At 32.8% G+C, this 20,070-nt stretch overlaps 2 protein-coding genes across 3 annotated transcripts; both read right to left on the bottom strand.

Moving 5' to 3' along the window:
• Positions 1-5,318: 5,318 nt before the first annotated feature.
• LOC145008810 (haloacid dehalogenase-like hydrolase family protein) lies at positions 5,319-14,487 on the bottom strand. Of its 2 annotated transcripts, none has more exons than XM_078967419.1 (28): positions 14,054-14,487; positions 12,613-12,713; positions 12,455-12,511; positions 12,275-12,369; positions 12,082-12,181; positions 11,911-11,969; positions 11,668-11,792; positions 10,921-11,050; positions 10,654-10,741; positions 10,489-10,567; positions 10,255-10,315; positions 10,078-10,153; positions 9,595-9,705; positions 9,263-9,358; positions 8,918-9,040; positions 8,612-8,809; positions 8,412-8,516; positions 8,217-8,281; positions 7,896-7,995; positions 7,629-7,786; positions 7,313-7,362; positions 7,004-7,125; positions 6,811-6,918; positions 6,574-6,666; positions 6,463-6,499; positions 6,148-6,395; positions 5,779-5,928; positions 5,319-5,695 (listed from the first exon to the last, which is right to left on the bottom strand). In XM_078967419.1, exons 1-28 carry the CDS (start codon positions 14,424-14,426, stop codon positions 5,531-5,533), a joined length of 3,273 nt encoding a protein of 1,090 aa, XP_078823545.1. In that variant the 5' UTR covers positions 14,427-14,487; the 3' UTR covers positions 5,319-5,530. The 2 variants fall into 2 exon arrangements, with proteins under 2 accessions (XP_078823545.1, XP_078823546.1); XM_078967420.1 differs by having other exon boundaries at positions 7,902-7,995.
• Positions 14,488-15,380: 893 nt separating this feature from the next.
• On the bottom strand, positions 15,381-17,714 carry LOC145012201 (pentatricopeptide repeat-containing protein At3g62890-like). The gene has a single exon (XM_078970987.1). The coding sequence runs from the start codon at positions 17,597-17,599 to the stop codon at positions 15,599-15,601; it is 2,001 nt and encodes a 666-aa protein (XP_078827113.1). The 5' UTR covers positions 17,600-17,714; the 3' UTR covers positions 15,381-15,598.
• Positions 17,715-20,070: the final 2,356 nt, after the last annotated feature.

Genomic DNA, 20,070 nt, shown 5'->3' with positions numbered 1-20,070 from the left:
ATATATGGAAGCTCGTTACGAAGAGAAGCCAAGACACAATCATAATCAGAATCCATATCATATATGTTGTTATCCCGTAATATGCGGTCTTGCAGTACCCAAGATTGGGTCCTTAAGGCAACAAAAAGCATATGAGGTAGCCTCTACTGTCGAGTATAAACCCAAACCACCAAACCTAATGGGCAGGGAAGCAATTTGTCACTGTATATCGCCAAAGAAAGGGTCACCACAAACCACAATGTCCTCAATCGCCTCGCGTAATCCATTGTCAAAGAATAATGTCGTCTCTTCCATGTGAATGGGTTGGCATGTCCTCAACCCAAAAAAAAAGTTTAGCAATAACCATACAAGACCGAAGCAAAAGGAGCTCACTTTGGGGGTCAGACAATTGTGAAAGAACACACATCAATTTCACAGAGTTTTCAACTCTCTTTATGGCTAAGTTGCTAATGAAACTAACATCTATACTAACAGCTCCCCCAAGAAGTTTCACCCCTAAAGGCGGCCTCCCGATGCCAACCGGGATTAGCCCCTCACGTAGCTTCCTACCATCACACGAAGGCAAAAAGATTTCGGTTTTCTTGATATTCAGCTAGAGGCCCAATTTTGGGCCAATCACCTTAATGATGTCCAATGCTTTGGCCACCTCTTCTGAATCTCCAATAAGTGTGCCATCATCAAGGTATCGTGCATGGAGAAGAAGCTTGCAATTGTCTCTAATATTATGCAAGAGCGGGTGCAACACAAGGGCAAAGAGAAGTGGCCCCAAGGACAAAGAATTCTATCGACAAGGATATCGAATGGAACCTCAATCTGACCTCATGAAGTAATGTAGATATGTCGATAAGGTTAAAAGCATTGGAGAAATCCATAGTAAGCATGGAAAGTGACCCATCATCCTAGCGCTCACTCAACACCCTATTAGCGCTATGTAATACGGCCTTAGCGCCACTCGAAACCCCGACCCTAAACTGAAAATCATTGAGATACTTGACCATTTTTTTACCAACACCTTTCATAGCCAAATTGGAAACCAAACGTCTCCATATAATGCCTACCACAATAAGTCGTCTTCCCTTGTCAGGTTTTAGGAGCGGGGCGAGAGGAGCAGAGGCAACAAATTTTGTCAAACTCAAAAGACATCTTCCCCCTAGCCATAGATTAACCACATATGTAATAGCACATAAGAGATCTTTGGCTATAGTTGAACCTTCTCCACAAAGAACATCCAAAATGTTTTGAGCTTTCAACTCATCTCTCCCACACAAGGTACCTTTAGGGAAGGATTTAATGCCCCCAAAGACATTATCAACATCCACTACAAGGAGAGGTTCTACAAATATTTGCTTCCACATAAATTCTTATTAGAGTTTTAATCAAATATTCGATATATAATCCATATAAATTCTTGTTAAAGTTTTAATCTCTCTCTCTCTCTCTTTCTGTCTCTCTCTCTCTCTCTCTCTCTCTCTATATATATATATATATATATATATATATATATTAGGGAATAGTCCAAATATCAACCTTTTGTAACTCTATAAACTCATATATATATATATATATATATATATATATATATATATATATATATATATGCGAAAATACAAGTCATTCATGTTTTTATGTTATATTTGATAATAAATGATAAAATTGTTATTTTTACAATCTAATATATTCATTTATACAGTAAGTCATAGTTTAATATAATTATTCTTTTGTTAATATACAATTTAATACAACCATTTTTACCTTAATTCATATTTTAATATACTAATTCGTTTTTAATATAACTCAACCTGAAACTCTACCTTCATTACTACTAACCACCATCACCATCCTTTCTTCCTCCTACCACAGTCGTCGTTACTTACTAATGTCATTAGGGATGCAAACGAGTCAAGTTTGAGCCTGGCCAGACTCCTATTGTTTAAATTTTTTAGGATCGAGCTCAAGTTTGACTCATTTCGAGTCTTACGAGACGAAACTCGAGATCAGCACGTTTAGAATTATACATGCTCGGGCTTTGGTCACATATGGTATGCCCTAATTCCCTAAATTATTGTTTATTAAAATAGATTTTGAGTCGAACTTTTAATGAGTCAATTCCGAGTAGCTCACGAATAATTTGATGCGTTGCACAACTAACCGCCACCACCCTTCCTTTCTCCTACCACCATCAGATTTGGATCTCTTACACTCTTGCAAGATCCAAAAATCAAATTTAGATAGAAAATAAAACTCACAATTTAATATATTAAATCGCTTATAACTCACGATTTAATACACCAATTTAGGACTCTCACTTACATTTTAACACGATAGTTTAGACACCCATTCAAAGTATTTACGGCTTAAAATGTATAGATATTATAGATGCATTTAATACAAACACCTTGTGTACATTTTGTTTTTTGAAGTTCAATCTCTAAAATCTACAACTAGAGAATAGACCATAGAGATAAATATCATGACAATATGGGTGGGCGGTGGTTTAAGGCAGTAACAATGACTACGGGTTCAGATCTGAGATATTCTTGCGGTATTGGTCGTTTTTGCCAATTTCCCTCGCTGGAGAAGTAGGATGCCAAATCGGGTGTGACAAACGACGATAATGTTTAGTGTTCAGAAGGCGGCAAAGGCGATGATTCCAGATCTAAGACATTTCATATATGAGTGGATGTATTATGGTTTTAACGACAATGTTTGACTAGAGAAGAATAGACAACAACAGTGGAAGTTGACATGTAAGAAAGAGAGCATGACGGCGGTAGCATTGCAATGGTAGTAGTAGTAGGGCTTTGTTGGCGGCAACGACAACGGGTTTCATCAGAGGAACGAAGAAGCAAATGAAATGCCTAACTTTTTTATGTTTGGTGAGTGTTTATGAATCAGTTCTAGACCTGATGTTTATGAGTTGCATCATGTTATAAGAAAATAAAAAGTTGATAAACATACCATTCGCATTTAGAAGTTCCTAGAGTTCATAACTTTTAAGAGTTTCTATGTGAACTTTCAAATGATTAATCGTTCTCTTATAATGATTGGTAATAAAAATTTCAAATCTATGTTGTATTTGGAATCATGGGAGTGGATGAGTGTCGCATGCGTTGATGATTGAGGATTTCGAGCTTGTGTTTATTTACAGAGTTAGGATAAACCTAGTTATTTGCTATTACTCTTCAAATATGTCTAGAAACCAAAATTTCATTTTATGGTTGTGTATCTTTCAAGAAAAAAACATGGATATCAATTTTATTTGATAATGGAAAACTAATATTCTATTTTATAGAGATCGTTGTTTTTGCAATTGACATTCATGAAATTGTAGTTTGTGTTTCTAATAATAGTAAGGTTAACTTAGATATTCATTCATCTAAATAGTTTAGATAAAACATGTTTGTGACATAACCGCCTTGGCCATATAAGTAAGAATCGCATCGCCAAGCTCCAATTGGATCGGACTTGGAATCATTCAACTTTTGAGTTGGATGATGTATGTGAGTTTTGTTTATTGAAAAGATGACTAAATCACCATTCACATGGACACGTGAATGAGGTGAATAATTATTAGATATTGTACACATTAATGTGTGTGGACCTTTCGAATTCGCCACAAGGGACAACAAACACTACTACGTCATATTTACTGATTGTTTCAGTAGATATGATTATATTTATATGATTGAGCATAAGTCTAACACTTTGAATAGTTCAAAACTCGGATTTATACCGATACATACATACAAAAACAATCATATTTTTTTAATTAATGAACAAAAGTTCTAAATTTACTAACGTTAACTACCTCGAATTTATATCGATACATACATAAAATAAACATGTAAAAGATTACATTTTTTTAAGTTAACGAATGGAAATTATTAAGGAAAATCAGATTATGTATACTGCAAGAATAAACACAAAAGTTTAGAAAATAGAGAAGGTAAAAGTGATAATTTACAAAGTTCAAAGTTGAGGATAACATTTGAAAAAACAGAGAGGTGGAAAATGTCGTTTTATAAAGTTGAGCAGTGCAAATGTTAATAGTAAATAAATAAGGGGTCAAAATGACATTTTGAATGGTAGAATGAAATATTTTGGGGGTGCAAATTGTAAATTCTTTTTATCTAGTTAGGAGATAATTCCTAAATCCTAATAAAAATAAATCTTTACAAAAGCTATTAAAATAAGAATACAACTTTAATTAAGTTATATCTGAAATAATCTGCATCGCAGTGTGATGTTCATTTTCCTAAGTTTACTCTAATTTGGATGAATCCGAAACTAGATAGTTATGTAGATTGTAAATTTCGTCTTTTTTCACTAGTGCAAATTACACCAAAGTTACTATTTTATAGGTTTTTCGATTTTGCTTTCAAAAAATAGCACATTACACCATGTCACGTACAAAGCAACTGAAAAAAAAAGGTGTCAAAATTGGACCCAAAAAATCAATAAAATGATGTGTTATTTGGGAAAAAGAATACGATATGAAAATAGAAAAGGTGATATTGATAAAATAGTGATTTCAATGTAATGGGATACATCCATTTTTTATATAATATATGGAAGTTTTTATTTAAAGCATCATGCAACGCACAAACACATGATCGAGTAATAATAATAATATATATGTATTAAAAAATTACAAGAGACTTCTAAACAAATCTGAGATGGATTTTCTCCCCCATATAATGGTGTTGCCATATGAGTTGTAGGTTGGTTATGGAATGTCATAAAATAAATAATACCAAAAACATTTTTATACAATTTAAAGCTTATGACGTAAATAAGCAACAATTTTATTATTATTTTCATGCCAACAATGAAATGGAACTGTAAATATCAATAAAGGACAACAACCTTTTATAATTTTTGAAAATTATATACAATTTAAATGAAATTTAAATTGCAAACGTTTACTTCGACAAGAAGACACCAATTTGAGAGTTTATTATCAAGAAACACATCATGTTATCAAGTACTTGAACAGTTTTAAAACATTTAAAAATATATATAATGCGATAAAAAAATACTATATCGTTCATTATATGATTACAGAATAATTAATTAATGATCTATACAATGTTAATCTTTTAAAATTATAAGTTACTGTATAATTTGCATTTTTTTCCTTAACTTCTAAATTGTCTGTTTGTCGTTTACGTAACACGAATTACAAGTGCATATATTTTGTAATTACTTTGTTTTTACTGTTAATAAGAAATGTTTTGAGCAATTTAAAAAAATTAACTATGTGTTATAACTTATAACTGTTTAACTCATAATGTTAAATTAATCAGAACACCAAGATCCAGATGCAAACACATCCTTATTACTTTTTATACAAAAATAATTTTTCTGTGATTCTATACAGCGAGATCCTATCAATATACTAGTAAATCTTCTTCACATAATTTATATAATTACACGGATGTCGAGAGAAACTTATATCAGTTTCCCATGTTTTTGCTAAAAAAAAATTAATTTTCCAGCAACCTTGAGATGAGCTGAGTTGGCCCACATATCATTGAGCAACAGGCAACTGTAAGTTGCCTTCAGATGATTTTGGCTTCACAACAAACGGAAGTTTTATTTCTTGTGGGGTGTTTTCTGGGGTTACCTCTTTGAAAGGTACTTCAAAAACAAGAGATTGATATAAACAAACCTCGTCTTCTTTGCAGTAGTATACCTGGAGAATATGTACATTCTTTAAGGCATTTTACTTTCTTTTTTTTAGGAGATGATATGAAAGTAGGGATTGCATACCCATACCTTACAATTAACCCTACTCATGGTGGGTGAAGGGGAGGATCTTTTAAAATGTAAAATAGCAGTTCCATCTGCACTTAGATTCCCATCCAAAGGATCAAAAACCGCTGCATTTTCAGGTTCAATTTCAACACTAAACTTGGAACGTGCTTCCTGCGTATTATTTACATTACAACTAAAATCACTTCATAAAAGTAAAGTCATGAATACGAGACAACGAAACCCAACAAATCTAAGACCCTTTTTCCTTTCTTTTTTTCATCCCATTTCAATACATGATGTTTAAGTCTCCTTTCATAGACTTTGTCTATTAAGTTCTTAAGTCAAAAAGAAACAACACCTATCAAAGAGAGAGAGAGAGAGAGAGAGAACCTTTGAGAAATGATAACCTTCAGGCACAGATATTTGAAGGCTTAAGTCACCCTCATTGGAAGATCCACCATCAATTATGATTGTTTGTGTGTCAGCTGAATTTCGTTTTCTAAGGCGAATTGGAGATCTTGATTTTGGTGCAGGAGGCCGAACTCCTTTTAGCTCAAGTGTAACAAGTTCTGGATCTTCTTTGTTCAGATCTAAATATCTTATCAGACTGTTGTTTGTATCAGCTATGAATAGTCTCCCTGAGAAACAACAATAAAAAGTTTAATGCTGTGAACTACGATACTGTGTACTGTGTACTGTAATCACCTGTATCAGCTTCAACAATTCCTGCGGGTTCTGACAGCTGGAAAATTCAACAAAATGAATAACTCGTGTGGTTTTAATTTTAAAATATAAAAGTAAAATTTAATTACTAACCTGAGCTGATAAAGCTGATCCATCTTTAAAGCCAGCTTTCCCAGTGCCAGCTATTGTACTTACTCTTTTAGTAGCTGGATCTACCTTTTTAATCTGTAATACACGTAAATATAATAATCACTCTAAACAAAATATCACCTGTTATCAAAATATGAAAATACTAATCTCCATCAATGAAGGTATGTTGCTTTGAAGAGTTTTCTTTATTAAGTTGTATAAGCTGAAAAATGAAAGTACCTTGTGGTTATAAGAATCTGCCACATAAATTTGACCATCTTTTCCACATAAGACACCCAACGGGTGTTGAAGGAGTACTTCAGAACCAATTCCATCACGATCTCCAAACTAAAAATTAGCAAGAAATTTGAGCAAACCCTAATTTTATAATATCAGGGAAAGCTTTTCTAGAATTTATGGAAGACATACATACCTTGAACAAATTGTCTGAGAACACTGGATCACCACCAACTAGTAGTCTTGATCCTCCTGTTGTAAGATTAAGTGCTCTAATTGAGCTACTCTCACTATCAGCAATATATGCCTCTTTCACATCTGCAAGACAACCAATTCACCCGTAATTTACACATAGATAAAATCTTGTTTAAAGTGTATATAGGAAAATGATAAACTTTTGTCGATAAAATGTGCACTACTTTGGAAAAAGAGTCTGGTTATTCATAGAGCTTATAAAATCTGAATTATTGAAATTTGGAATGCGACTTTAACTGTATATAATTACCTGGTGATAAAGAAAGCCCTGATGGTTGTGCAAACGATGTTGTTGAAGAGCTGTATCAATTTAAAGAAAAAAAAAAAGATAACTCAAATTAATGATATAACTAAGATAGGGTTACGTTTATCTATTTGTTTTTACAGAAGTCTACTTTCATTTCTTTGTATTACAACATTCTAATTTGAAAAATCAACCCAATTATAGCAGTCTACTTTCAGATAAACAAAAGTATGTTGCTATTTCTTGCATTTAAATTTTAGGCCTAGAAGATATGTTTAAATTTTAAAAACACACACACACACATTGGTAATGTAAATATTACCTTGAACCATTTAAGTTTCTTTCATAACCATCACCACTGAAAGCCTTTGTAATTCCATCTAGAGTATTATGCTCCCAAATTTGATGTTGACCAGCCATTGCAATGTACACACTCTGATTTGCAGGCTCAAAGCACACATCCCAAGGAGAGTTTAAAAGCTGAAAATTAATAATTATAATAAATTTTCAGTTTTTTTATCGCATAAAGTAATAAAAATGCATTTCTTGGAAATCTATAGGAAATTTGATATCAAAGTGAGAGAAATACCAATACCTGAGTGGTTCCTTTTCCTCCTCCTTTATAGTCTGAACCTTTGGTGCCATTTCCAGCTAAAGTCTGCACATCCTCGTTTACAAAATCAATCACCCTACAAAACCATAAATATGTGGTATCAAACAGCAATAAAGAATTTGTATTTAAATTAGCACACAAAATATTGTCAAGCAGCATTTAACAGCATTATGTTACAAAAACAACAATGTACATTCACTCCATTTCTAATTTGATCACTCATTACCAAAACCAGTTTTAACAACATTATGCCAAGTCATCATTTTTAAAAGTTTCTCAATCAAATTTCAACACTACCTCAAAGCATGGTTCTCAGTATCTGCAACATATAGTAGATTTTTCGTGGCATTGTATGCCAGACCCTACAAAAACATACATCCAATCACTCTTTGCTATTTTTTTTTCCTTTTTGGAAATACATTAGATATGTAAATATAAATAGTAACTTAAGTATATAATTTGTAAGAAAATGACATGTGATGTGAGATTGACCTGTGGGCGATTGAACATTGCATTGTCAAAGTTGCCATCACGTAGACCTTCTTCTCCACTACTCCCAACTTGAACTATAAAATTCCCATCTAAATCAGTTACCACCTGAAAAAACAACACTGATTTGTTACACAAAAGGGTATTAATGTCAAAAATTTAAGACTGTTTTTTTTATTGTAATTAAGAAGAGAAAAACATACTATTCGGTTATGGTTACTGTCTGAAATGAAGAGTCGTTTGTTGAAGATATCAACTGCAAGTTTACCAGGAAACTTGAGTGGTGATTTTAACAACCTAGGATCATTGTCCTTCTCCAAAGTCAAAGGAATTGCTGTGTTGACCAACAAATTTCTTCTACCATAATATAACAGAGCTGCCTCCACCAAATCATCAAGATCCTTTTACACATCATGCAAACATAGTGGGAAAAAAAAAGCATATCTTATTTTCCAATAATTATCATAAAGAAATTGTAGCTTTAGAGTTTTTAAAGTGTAAGTCCATACCTTTCGTCGGCCTTCACCTGCCAGCTGTGCAAGGAGCTTACCAGTGGGCCCAATAATAGCAAATGTGGGCCATGAACTTATACCTAACTCTCGCCACATATACATATCTCCATCATTAACTACCTGGTATAGAGGAAAAATTATAACACAATCATATACTTCTATTCTTTCTCATTGTGTGTTTGGCTTGCATTGGACTGATGTCAATGGGAAAAGATTACAATTTTTTTTTGTTCCAACCAAAAAGACGTGAACGCCCTCCTCATTCTCATTGATGAAAATAGCACAATCCAGTCAAAATGTAACCTTAATGACAAATAGACAAATTAAATTTTAAAAACTTACTGGATGAGTTATTCCATAGCGCAATACAGCATTCCTAATTGCTTCCAAGTCTTTCTCATTATCAAACTTTGCAGAGTGCACTCCAATGACAGTGAACTACAAAAGTATGAGAAATAGCAACCAACTTAAATTCAAATAAAATACTTGTTGACATGTGCCTCTAACCAAAGAATGATGTTCATACTTCATAAAAATGTTCTTGTTATATAAGACGTTTATTCCAATGACCATTTTTTTAGTTAAATATTTTGAAAACATGAGTAATATATCATCACAAACTTCTTTTTTAATGTCATTTTGATTGGATAGAAAATGAATCTGCAGAAACTTACTGGCATGTCTTTGTACTTTTTCTCCAAGAACTCCAAATCAGGGAGCACATGCATACAATTTATACAACAATAGGTCCAAAAATCCAGCAGAACCACCTTTCCTTTCAAATCCTATAAAAAAGTAAGCTACTTCAACACTTTTGCTTCAAATACTGTGATTACATAAAGCCTCCATCATTATATATACTGTATCTAATCTAACCCAAAGTAGCTATCACTTTTTTAATTTTAATGTAAATCTTGTAGTTCCTAAATTAAAATCAATATTGAAAGTATTTCTATGAAATCTTGAAACAAACATTATCTTTTGAATGTCAGGAATAGAGTTTATGAGATCTTGAAACAAACATTATCATGTTACATATGGAGTGGAATTGCAATATTATCACAGATAACAACTCTCTAAAAGACAAAAATAAACATAAACACCTGGAGTCCATTTTAAATATCATGAATTAAAAGCAAGAACCATGTATTCTTTACCCTACGTAGCTGAAGAGGAGCTGTGTTTAGCCAATCAAGTTTAGATGGAAACTCTGGAACCTGTGTCGCATTTTCCCTTTTAAAAAAAAAAATCAGCATTTAGACTATTTAAGATAAAGGAAATTCTAACAAATCGGTGAAAGATATTGTAATTAGCAAAAGGGAATCCTCATTTACCTGCTTTCTACATCTGATATATAATTAACAAATTGTTGGATTCTTGAAGAACGGGTTCCATCTGTATAACAAACAACAAATACTAACTCAGAATTAGAAAAACACAACTGCATTTCTATAGGGAAGTTAAAGAAACTCTGCTTAAAAACACCCTGGCTCTGAAAAATATGTCTATCTTTGCTTTTGTTCCGAAAATGCCCCTCACTGAGCTTATTTTTCACCATGGGTTCATACCTTCTTTCTGCCCAAAGGGTGGACTCTTGGTCCCAAATAACAAATTCCAAATAGCCTTTGGAGATGCATATTGCATAGCCTGCAATAACCACACAATCTTTCAAGGGCTATTTTCAAAGATGAGGATGAGGAGGGCATTCACGTCTTTTATTGCATATCTCATACCTTCATGTTTGAAACTGTGAAATAAAGACAAGATAGTGCAACTCCCAAGCTTCCATATTTCAAAATGTTCCTCCTGGAACCCTGCAACCTGTTTATGGATTATTTTCTGCAACCTCATTAGTAAGACAAATCTGGACACAATCAACAAAAGCCTCATTTCATTTCACATATATAGTTTACCAGATTAAGTCATTTCCCCATTAAGTCAAAAAGAAACTTATGGTTGTAAAAGAGAAATTAATAAAACTGAATATGGAACTCTCTTACCCTCCAACAGAGAAGACCATATCATTAGTAGAATATGCATCTTGGAAAGATCCAACCTCTGTATTTTGCTTGAGTCCAGATGAGGTTTCTGAAGGATTGTTTGAATATTGAGAACCCTGCATCTTTGTATCTGCAATGTTCAGTAATCATGGACCACATAAGGTCAAATAGTTTAGGGATAAATACAAGAATTAGCAACATACTTGCACTTATTTGTGTATTATAGCATCATACTTTCATTTCTTTCAGTTATAAAAATGTACCTTAACTTTTTTCTCTTATTAAGGCATTGGACTTCAAAGATCTACCCAGTTATAGCAATGTAATTCTAGTTTCCTTCTTATTATAACATTGTACTTTGAAAAATCAACTTGATCATTGCTATAGTTGGCAGATTTTTCAAAGTATAATGCTATAATAGTTTGAAAAGTGCTATAATAGAATGAAACGAAAGTAGGATACTATTATAAACAAATCAATGAAAATATGTTACTAATGTTTGCTTATAACTCAAGAATTTATCGTATCATTCACTGTCTCCTAATTAAAAACAGCTACGAAAATCATCATATTACTGAGACAATCTAACAATGAAAAATCATGTAATCCTCAAGAAAACATCAATATCAAAGAACATCCATTACAAAAGCATAAACAAGTTGTGTTTGTTCGATTAGCACTGTTTCAAAGTGTTAATGATTTGAATTAAAAAAGAAGTTGTTACAATATCATTTTGGTACTACATACTACTGTAACTAGAGCCACCACCAAGAATCTCTTGAAGTGAAATATTTCCAATATTCTTTCTGATTAGTGATGGTTTGGCTTCCTTTAAGGTATCTTCAGACAACGTTGTTGTCACAGCTATGCATCTGCAATCAAAACAACCACTCAATCTTATACAATAGATAAAAGAAAAAACTGATTTTAAACTAATTTTGCACTACTCTAAGTCTGCTTATTGTGTGAAAACAGTGCTACAACACTTACCTCATTTGTGCAGCTTTTGCAGCTTGCACACCAGCTAATGCATCTTCAATTACAATACACTGGAAAAATAAGTGAATGTATGTTAAATTAATTAATTTATGAGGTTGTAAAATGTAAACACTTGAATATACTTTTTAGTTTCTTTTAAAATTGCATAGCATAAGTGCATACCTCACTTGGGGGGACATTCAATGTTTTTGAGGCAGATAAGAAAATGTCAGGAGCAGGTTTCAGGTTTTCAAAAGCATCAGCAGAGACAATAGCATCAAACCTGATAGTGAGATTAAGATTAAATGATTAATACTTATGTGAAAATGACAATTGACAATTCTACAGAAAACTGAAAAGACTTATTAGTTATTACATTGACAATGGTAAGCCAGCAGCAGCTAAGTTTGCATCAACTTTAATTCTGTCAGCACTAGATGCAACTGCTACTTTGAGACCACTGTTTTTACACTATTAAAAAAATCATATTAGAAGATAATAGTTGAGGAGATAAGTAAATATATATATTAAACTTGTATTTGTTAGTCAAGAATACCTCAGTGATAAGTTCAAGTGCACCAGGAAAACCTATTCCAGAATTTGGTTTTGCATACTACAAAAAGTATCAACAATTTTGGAATCAACTAAGAAGAAAATGATAATTTTATTATTTTAAGCCTGTTTGAAGAGAGAAAATGATGTAGTTAAATCAACCTTATCTAGATAGATCTCAAAGAAACGCTTTTTAGCTGTCTCAGTGTTGAAATCTGCAACACCCTTTACAGAAGCCACACCACCAAGAAAGTTTGCTTCACCTGGTTCGAAAATTTTAAATAAGTAAATATAATAAAAAATCAGGAATCAGAAAAAGTTTGGGAAATGTAAAAGACAAGTTTAAAATCAACAATATGTAGAGTTCAAATCTAGTATTTCCCAAATTCAGAATTAAACGAACTATCACATGTTTGGTATTATTTCTTCTGGGGCTAAATGCAAGAAAAGCAACATACTTCCATTTATTTGTTTATTATACCATCCTTTACTTTCAAAACAAATTCTTATTAAGGCATTGTACTTTGAAAAATCTACCCAATTATAGCATTGTACTTTCGATTCTTTTCTTGTTAAGACACTTTACTTTGAAAATTCTACTCAATTATAGCAGTGAAAATTGCTTTGTATTTGGATGACCTTGCTATAATTGGGTAGATTTTTTAGTAATAGGAAGAAATGGAAGTAGGATAGGTTGCCATTTCTTGCATTTAAGCCTTTCTTTTTCTATTTTGTACTACATGTACATTTTAATGCAATTATTGCATTACAGATCTTTATTGCTCAAAGTCAAAAGTAGAAAAAAGTTTATCATTGAAGTCATAGGCTGCCTGTAAATGTATGCTACATCCTTGGTTGTATTTAAATCCATTTTGATATTATGGTTCTTCAAAATGAAATTGATGAAGATAATATTTCTTACAGCCAAAAAAATGCAACTTTTGCCTGTGGATAGATTCAACTGTTAATTAAATAAATTTGAGATTCTATTCAACCAAAATGTCAATACTTTCTAATTAGTGCAATATGTAGAAAATTAATTTTAGAATGAAATTTTGTCAAATTAGTGGAAAATTTCTGCAATCTTCCTTTCCTTTCGATAAAGAGGAAATCTCAATAAATAGCAACATACTTTTACTTGATTTCTAGTTTCGTCGTTCACTTAGAAAATTTTAGTGAAACTATTGTAGTTTTCAGAATGATTATTTTGACCAAAATTACTAAAACCAATATACTTTTCATATTTGATTATTTAGGGCGATTTGATGATGAGTGAAGTGGAATGGTTTTTATAGTAATTGATGAAAACTGTATGGTTTTTGCAACAATCTTTTAAGTACATTGACGAATTTATAGCACTAGTGGTTTGATATTGATTGGAATTTTCCGTTTAATAACATATGATCATTTAAACCTATAAAACCATACAGCAAAACAAATGAAAATCAATATCTTGGATCATATTCTAAGTTGTAGACCCCCCTAAATATGTACTTGGAGACCAATTAATGTAGCTACTAAAATACAGCAGATGCATAGATGGAAAAAGGTTAATGATCATCCATAACCTCCTAATTACAATGATGAAAAGCAGAACCCTTACCGGTACCCATGAATGGCACAAAATCTTCGACAGTAACCTGAACCCCCATTTCAGCAAACACATCAACGGCAGCCAACCTTGACGCCTCTTCACTGTTGCACAATACTCCATCCATGTCAAACAGAACCGCAGACACTTTTCCCCAATCACTTCCGACATTCTCCACCACATTCACATCTTCCTTTACAGACGCCCTCACCATCAATCCTGAACTTCTGGTTCCACTGCGCGAGAGTACAATCACTTTCGACCGCCATTGGAGATGAAAACTAGGCTGACAGAAGGATCTTGAGCTCGCTAACAAGCTTCTGAACTGTGATTGAGATTGAGAAGAAGATGAATGAAGTGGATTCGCTAACAATTTCAAGGCCATTGTTTGTGTTGGTGGTGAGTGGCGGGGAGGGAGGTGTGAGTTTGGATCAAGTGTCCGTGAAGTTATGGTTTAAAACATTTTTGTGAAATTTCAAAATGGTCACCCACCTATTGGTAATCTTTCAAAACTAATCCTCCAATAACAAATCTTGACAGTTCCTCACCATTTTAACTTTTTGGAGTAGAAATTGTCAAAGATTCTAAAATTATCTACAAAATATAAGAAAATCAATTGAATAGTGATAGATAAAATATAAAAATAAGAGACAACGATTTGTTTATAAGTGATAGTTATTGTAGATGTCAATATATTAGTTTTGTGATATTCCCTACCATAAACATACTGGTGGCATTAAAACTTAGTATGTAAAAAACAGGGGTTTGACAACATAGGTGAGAACCAAAACAAATGAAAAAATATGTCGTTATTCCGTGATCTTAGCAAATAAATGAATGACCCGAATAGAATGTTTGTTCTCATATTGTTATATGTAACAAAATTTGGTAACCATTATGAGATGATTAATAAAAGAAATATGTTGTTATTTTAAGAACTTTAACTCATTTCATAGTTTACGTTGACTGGTAGTTTGAAATATGTTGAAGCCATCATTTGCTGAAACAGATTCGATTTGATAAGACATTTTGCGAGGTGTACCCATGGTTTTTTGTTTACTTTTACTTAGTCCAAATAGTTTATGAGAGTTTAAACAGCTTTCATTCCATGATTATAAGCAATTCTTGCAATATGAATTGTTTCTTAGTTGCCTCGTTGATAAAGTATTTCAAAACACAACCAACCCGAGTCATATTTGCATTCATGAGCCATCTCTTATTTTCCAAATGATCTTAGGGAAGTTCCGCACAATGTTTGTACATAACTTTTTGTTGAAGAAACAACTATATTAACATGATTTGCTTCCCTGTGGTATTTCCACTTGAGAGATCCACACAGTAAAAACAACAACAAATACACTCAATTTTCATACGTGTTCTGGATAGTGATAAAGTCGTATCTCCACGTAAGGTCTGAGAGACTGCTTCCACACAATATTTGTGGATAATGTATCATTATCATTTACAAAATTTAACAAAGTTACCGCACTCCTTAAAAAAAAAAAAGACCACAAAACCCTAATAAGTCCCGATAGGCCGATACACTGCGATCAACTATCACCAAAAATCCTTGCAAGAACACTTCCCATTTCTAAAATGATGAAACCGTAAACGATCCCTAACAACTACATCCCTCTCATATACCCTCGAAACAATCTTAATAGCCGAATGACAATCCTCACACATCCTTAAATTTTTCGTTACCCTGATCGGTGTTCCCGGCTTTGTGCTAATCAAACCAAACGCTATAGCAAGCTTTTCACTATGCCGCCATAGCGTAGTTTCCTTTTCATCCTCATCAATATCAAACAACACCTCACTCGTTTTAGGGACATAACCTTCTACCCCTAATTTCACGATCATCTCATCCACCATCGCATAAATCTCCCGTGTTTTCGGGTGATCTGATTCCCCAATTTTAAACTCATGAACAACACCGTCCAAATCAATTGTACTTTTCCCGGTAGTTGTTTTCACGCCGTTTTCTTTCATCAACACTCGCAGTCTCTCAACATCCTCCCATCTTCCAGCCTTCGCGTATATGTTTGATAACAACGCATACCGACCACCGTTTCGTGGGTCCATTTCGATCAAAATTTTCCCAATTCGCTCACCAATGTCAACGTCTCCGTAAACCCTACATGCACCCAAAAGTGCACCGAAAACCGTAGGGCTCGGTGTTATCGGCATGTTATGTATTACCTCCTCGGCTTCGGTTAACCGGCCGGCTCGACCTAACATGTCGACCACGCACCCGTAGTGCTCAACCGTCGGCTCAATCCCAAATACTTCTTCCATTTGGTTGAAATACTGCAAGCCCACATCGTCTAACCCTCCATGAGCACACGCGTTTAGTAATCCGACAAATGTGATTTTGTCGGGCTTTAACCGTTCTTTCTTCATTCGTGAGAAAATATCGATAGCATCGTTTGCCCTACCATGCATCGCGAGTCCTCCGATCATGGCGTTCCATGAAGATATTTCTTTAGTTTTCATTGTCTCGAAAACATCCCATGATAAATCAAGGCGTCCTAATTTCGCATACATATCGATGAATGCAGTCCCTAACACCGCATCTAATTCGATATAATTTCGCCTAGCATAGCCATGGATCCATTTCCCTTGATCAAGAGAACCTACATTTGCACAAGCTAAAGCCACACTCGAAAGAACAAACTTTTTCGGCTTAATTTTCGCCTTTTGCATCGTACGGAAAACCTCCAATGATTCCTTGAAACACCCGTTTTTGTTATACCCATCAATCATAGCACTCCATGAAATCTCATCTCTCTCAGGCATCTCATCGAACATCTTTCGAGCAGCTTCTACCATTCCCCATTTAGCTAAACCAGAAACCATTGCGTTCCAAGAACCAATGTTCTTTTTCGCAGTGGAATTAAACAAAACCATGGCGGATTCAATCTCTCCACATTTCAAGTACCCGTCAATCATAGCGTTAAAACAGATAACATCTGATTCGCTGTAATCAAGTATCATCCGAGCTTCAGTTAAACGTTCAAACGACGAATACATCTGAATTCCAGCGCTTTTCACATACCCATCTTCCATAAACCCATTTTTCACCACATGACAATGAATCTGACCACCTTCTTCAACAGATTTCACAGCCATACAAGCTTTAAACAGTATAGGATACGTGAATTTGTTCGGCTTTGAATCCGAAACCACCATTTTCAAATAAAACAACAGAGCCAAACAGGGGTTGTTGTTGTCGAAGCACGCTTTGATGACCGAGTTCCACACGAAAACATTGGGGTTGGGAACTTGATGAAACACTTGAAGAGAGGAATCAAAAGTGTTGAAGTATGGATATGAGTAGCATTTGATTAGAGCACCAGAAACGTAATGATCTTGAAAGTGATTGGTTTTGAGGATTAGAGCATGGGTTTGTTTGAGATGTTGGAGAGATGTGGTGCATTTGGTGGTTAGGAGATTTAGTAATGATTTTTGGGTTATTGCTTCGTTGAGATTGTTGGATGGGAGGTCATACGGCAGAACGGTGGCGGTGGCGGTGGCGGAGGTGGTGGCGGTGGTCATGCTTTACCGACGAGGTAGTTGGTTATGGCTTTTTGTTTCGTCTACATGTAAGTGGATAAGACGTTGGGTTACGGACATCTGCATCTTGAAGAACCAGTCGATTGTATTGTAGGGCTGTGATTGGACAATTCTCATATAAGAAAATGTAAATGCAAAGATAAAGTATTTAAATATAGAGTGAGTTACATATGGTCCATGTATTTTGCTTAATATGTATATTTGGTACCCTAGCTCTTCTTTAACATTATTATATTAACTTTTACTATAAAGTAAATGCAAAGATAAAGTATTTAATTGTTAATTCATTTCATTACTTGTTTCTTTTATTGGACCCAAATATCTTACTATAAATTCACAACTGAATTTTTTACAAAACAAAATAAAAGAATACGGTAGATGAAAATAATAAAAAATTAAAAAAAATGATTGTAAAAAAATAATAGTGAAAGTTTAGTGGTAAAAATATAAAAAAAAGTAAAAATAAAGTGATAAAATTATAAAAAATTAAAATAAAATGATAAAATTATAAAGAGGATACGTCTTATATATATATATATATATATATATATATATATATATATATATATATATATATATATATATATATATATATATATATATATATATATATATATATATATATATATATATAGACTCGCGTTAAATGCAAGGAACACATAAAAAAGATAAAGTAACATAAAGAGACTTCCTGTTATTGATTATTATAATGTCTAAAAAATAAAACGAAATATCTAATTATTTATAATTGTTGAAGGATCTCTTTATAGATAATATTTTTTGTTTATTGGTTGGACGACCTTTCTCGTCACATATGAGTAAATATAAAAAAAATGAAGAAAAATATCCAAGTAAAAAAAAATACATATCTTGCAATAATATTTCTTTGGTGGCGTGTACATCATGCAAAGATAGTTGTACAAGCATTATTGGATTGAGATCCGGACTTTTGTGAAGATAAAAAGATTTATAATATTTCTCACTCAAAAGGTAGGGTAACTTGCTCTCTATCTCTCATATGCGAAATATACATGAATACCTCTTCATCCTTATCATAATGAAAATGAAAACAGAAATTGAAAACAGTATAAACGTAAAATAACAAAAACATGTAAAACTGGAAAATAGTAAATACTTGTGAAACCGCGCAATCTCAAATTAGGATGCTATTTAACAGATTTTCCAACTTTAAAATTTGTCAAAAATAGTAACCTACTTTGAAAAATCTTGAAATAAAATGTTTTTTTTTTGGACTTTTTTTTCAAAAAAACAAATAGAAAAGTTGCAAATTGGTCATTTTTGTAGATAAAAGATATGTGTCCTTTTGATTTTTTTTTTTTTTTTTTTTTCAGAAAAGTAGTAATTGCCAATTAGAACATTTTTTTTGGAATTTTATTTCTCTTATGGACTTTTTTCAATCCATGGGTTTTGACAACCATTTTGGTCATTTTACCCAAAAACATAGATTTGATCAATTTTGTTAGAAAACTGAAGCAAAAAAAATATGTTGTAATTTTTGTTTATATGGACTACTTAAAAAAAGAATACCTACAAATATTCCAAGGATTGCAACTAAAAATTTGTCGGTATTTTAAAAAAATTGTATTTTTGGTCCTTATTACATGTTTTAGCACCGTTTTCATGCTAAACACAACATAAATTTGCAAGTATATAGTCATTTTTCAACAAAACACATACACGTAAAAGTATAATGTTTTAATCAACCACTAAACGAAAGTATGTTGCTATAATGACAAGAATCTACTTTAATATATTTTTCTTACATGATCCTATTGAACCAAAATCATTATGAAATAACAAAATAAGGGCACAAATTGCAAACCTAAACCTACTTTAGGTACCAAAACTGGAAGAAAAAAATTAAAATTTTGGTCCTTGTGCGTACTGCCTTTTTCCTACATTTTTTTTTAAATCAGGGATTTCATACTTTTCTTACTATGGCATTCTAATTTGAAAATTATAAACAAGTAGGTTTAATGACAAAGTACCCATATTAACACCTAATATCTTTCCTAGGATTACTGGATAATTAAATCTGGATTTTTAGTGCCAATCATCGAAACAATTTATTGTGTGAATTCTCTATAAAATGTGGTATTGGGTTTTTTATTCTTTCAACCACAAACATTTGGTAAAGTGGTCCAATATAAAGTTTTTTGTGCTGGCACACTTTCACCACAAGTAACATTTGAGTTCCTTAGAAGAAAATTCTTAACATTGTGATTTTCTTAATTTTCTATTATTAAAAAATGCAACAAAATACCGCATTTAAAAAAAAATCACAAAAAACGTCTTTATAAAAAATGAAGGAAAAAAATTTGTGACTAAGGTCAAACTAGCCAAATGTTTTCGAGTTTGGTGCTTTTAATGAAAAGAAAATGTTAACATTATCACCATAACATGTTGAACAAAAAATAGGAGATTTTGGTGGC

The sequence above is a fragment of the Lactuca saligna genome, chromosome 8 (genome assembly GCF_052625555.1).
Source record: "Lactuca saligna cultivar CGN05327 chromosome 8, ASM5262555v1, whole genome shotgun sequence".
Lineage (NCBI taxonomy): Eukaryota > Viridiplantae > Streptophyta > Magnoliopsida > Asterales > Asteraceae > Lactuca > Lactuca saligna.
This window is presented reverse-complemented; position numbering and strand designations above follow the sequence as displayed.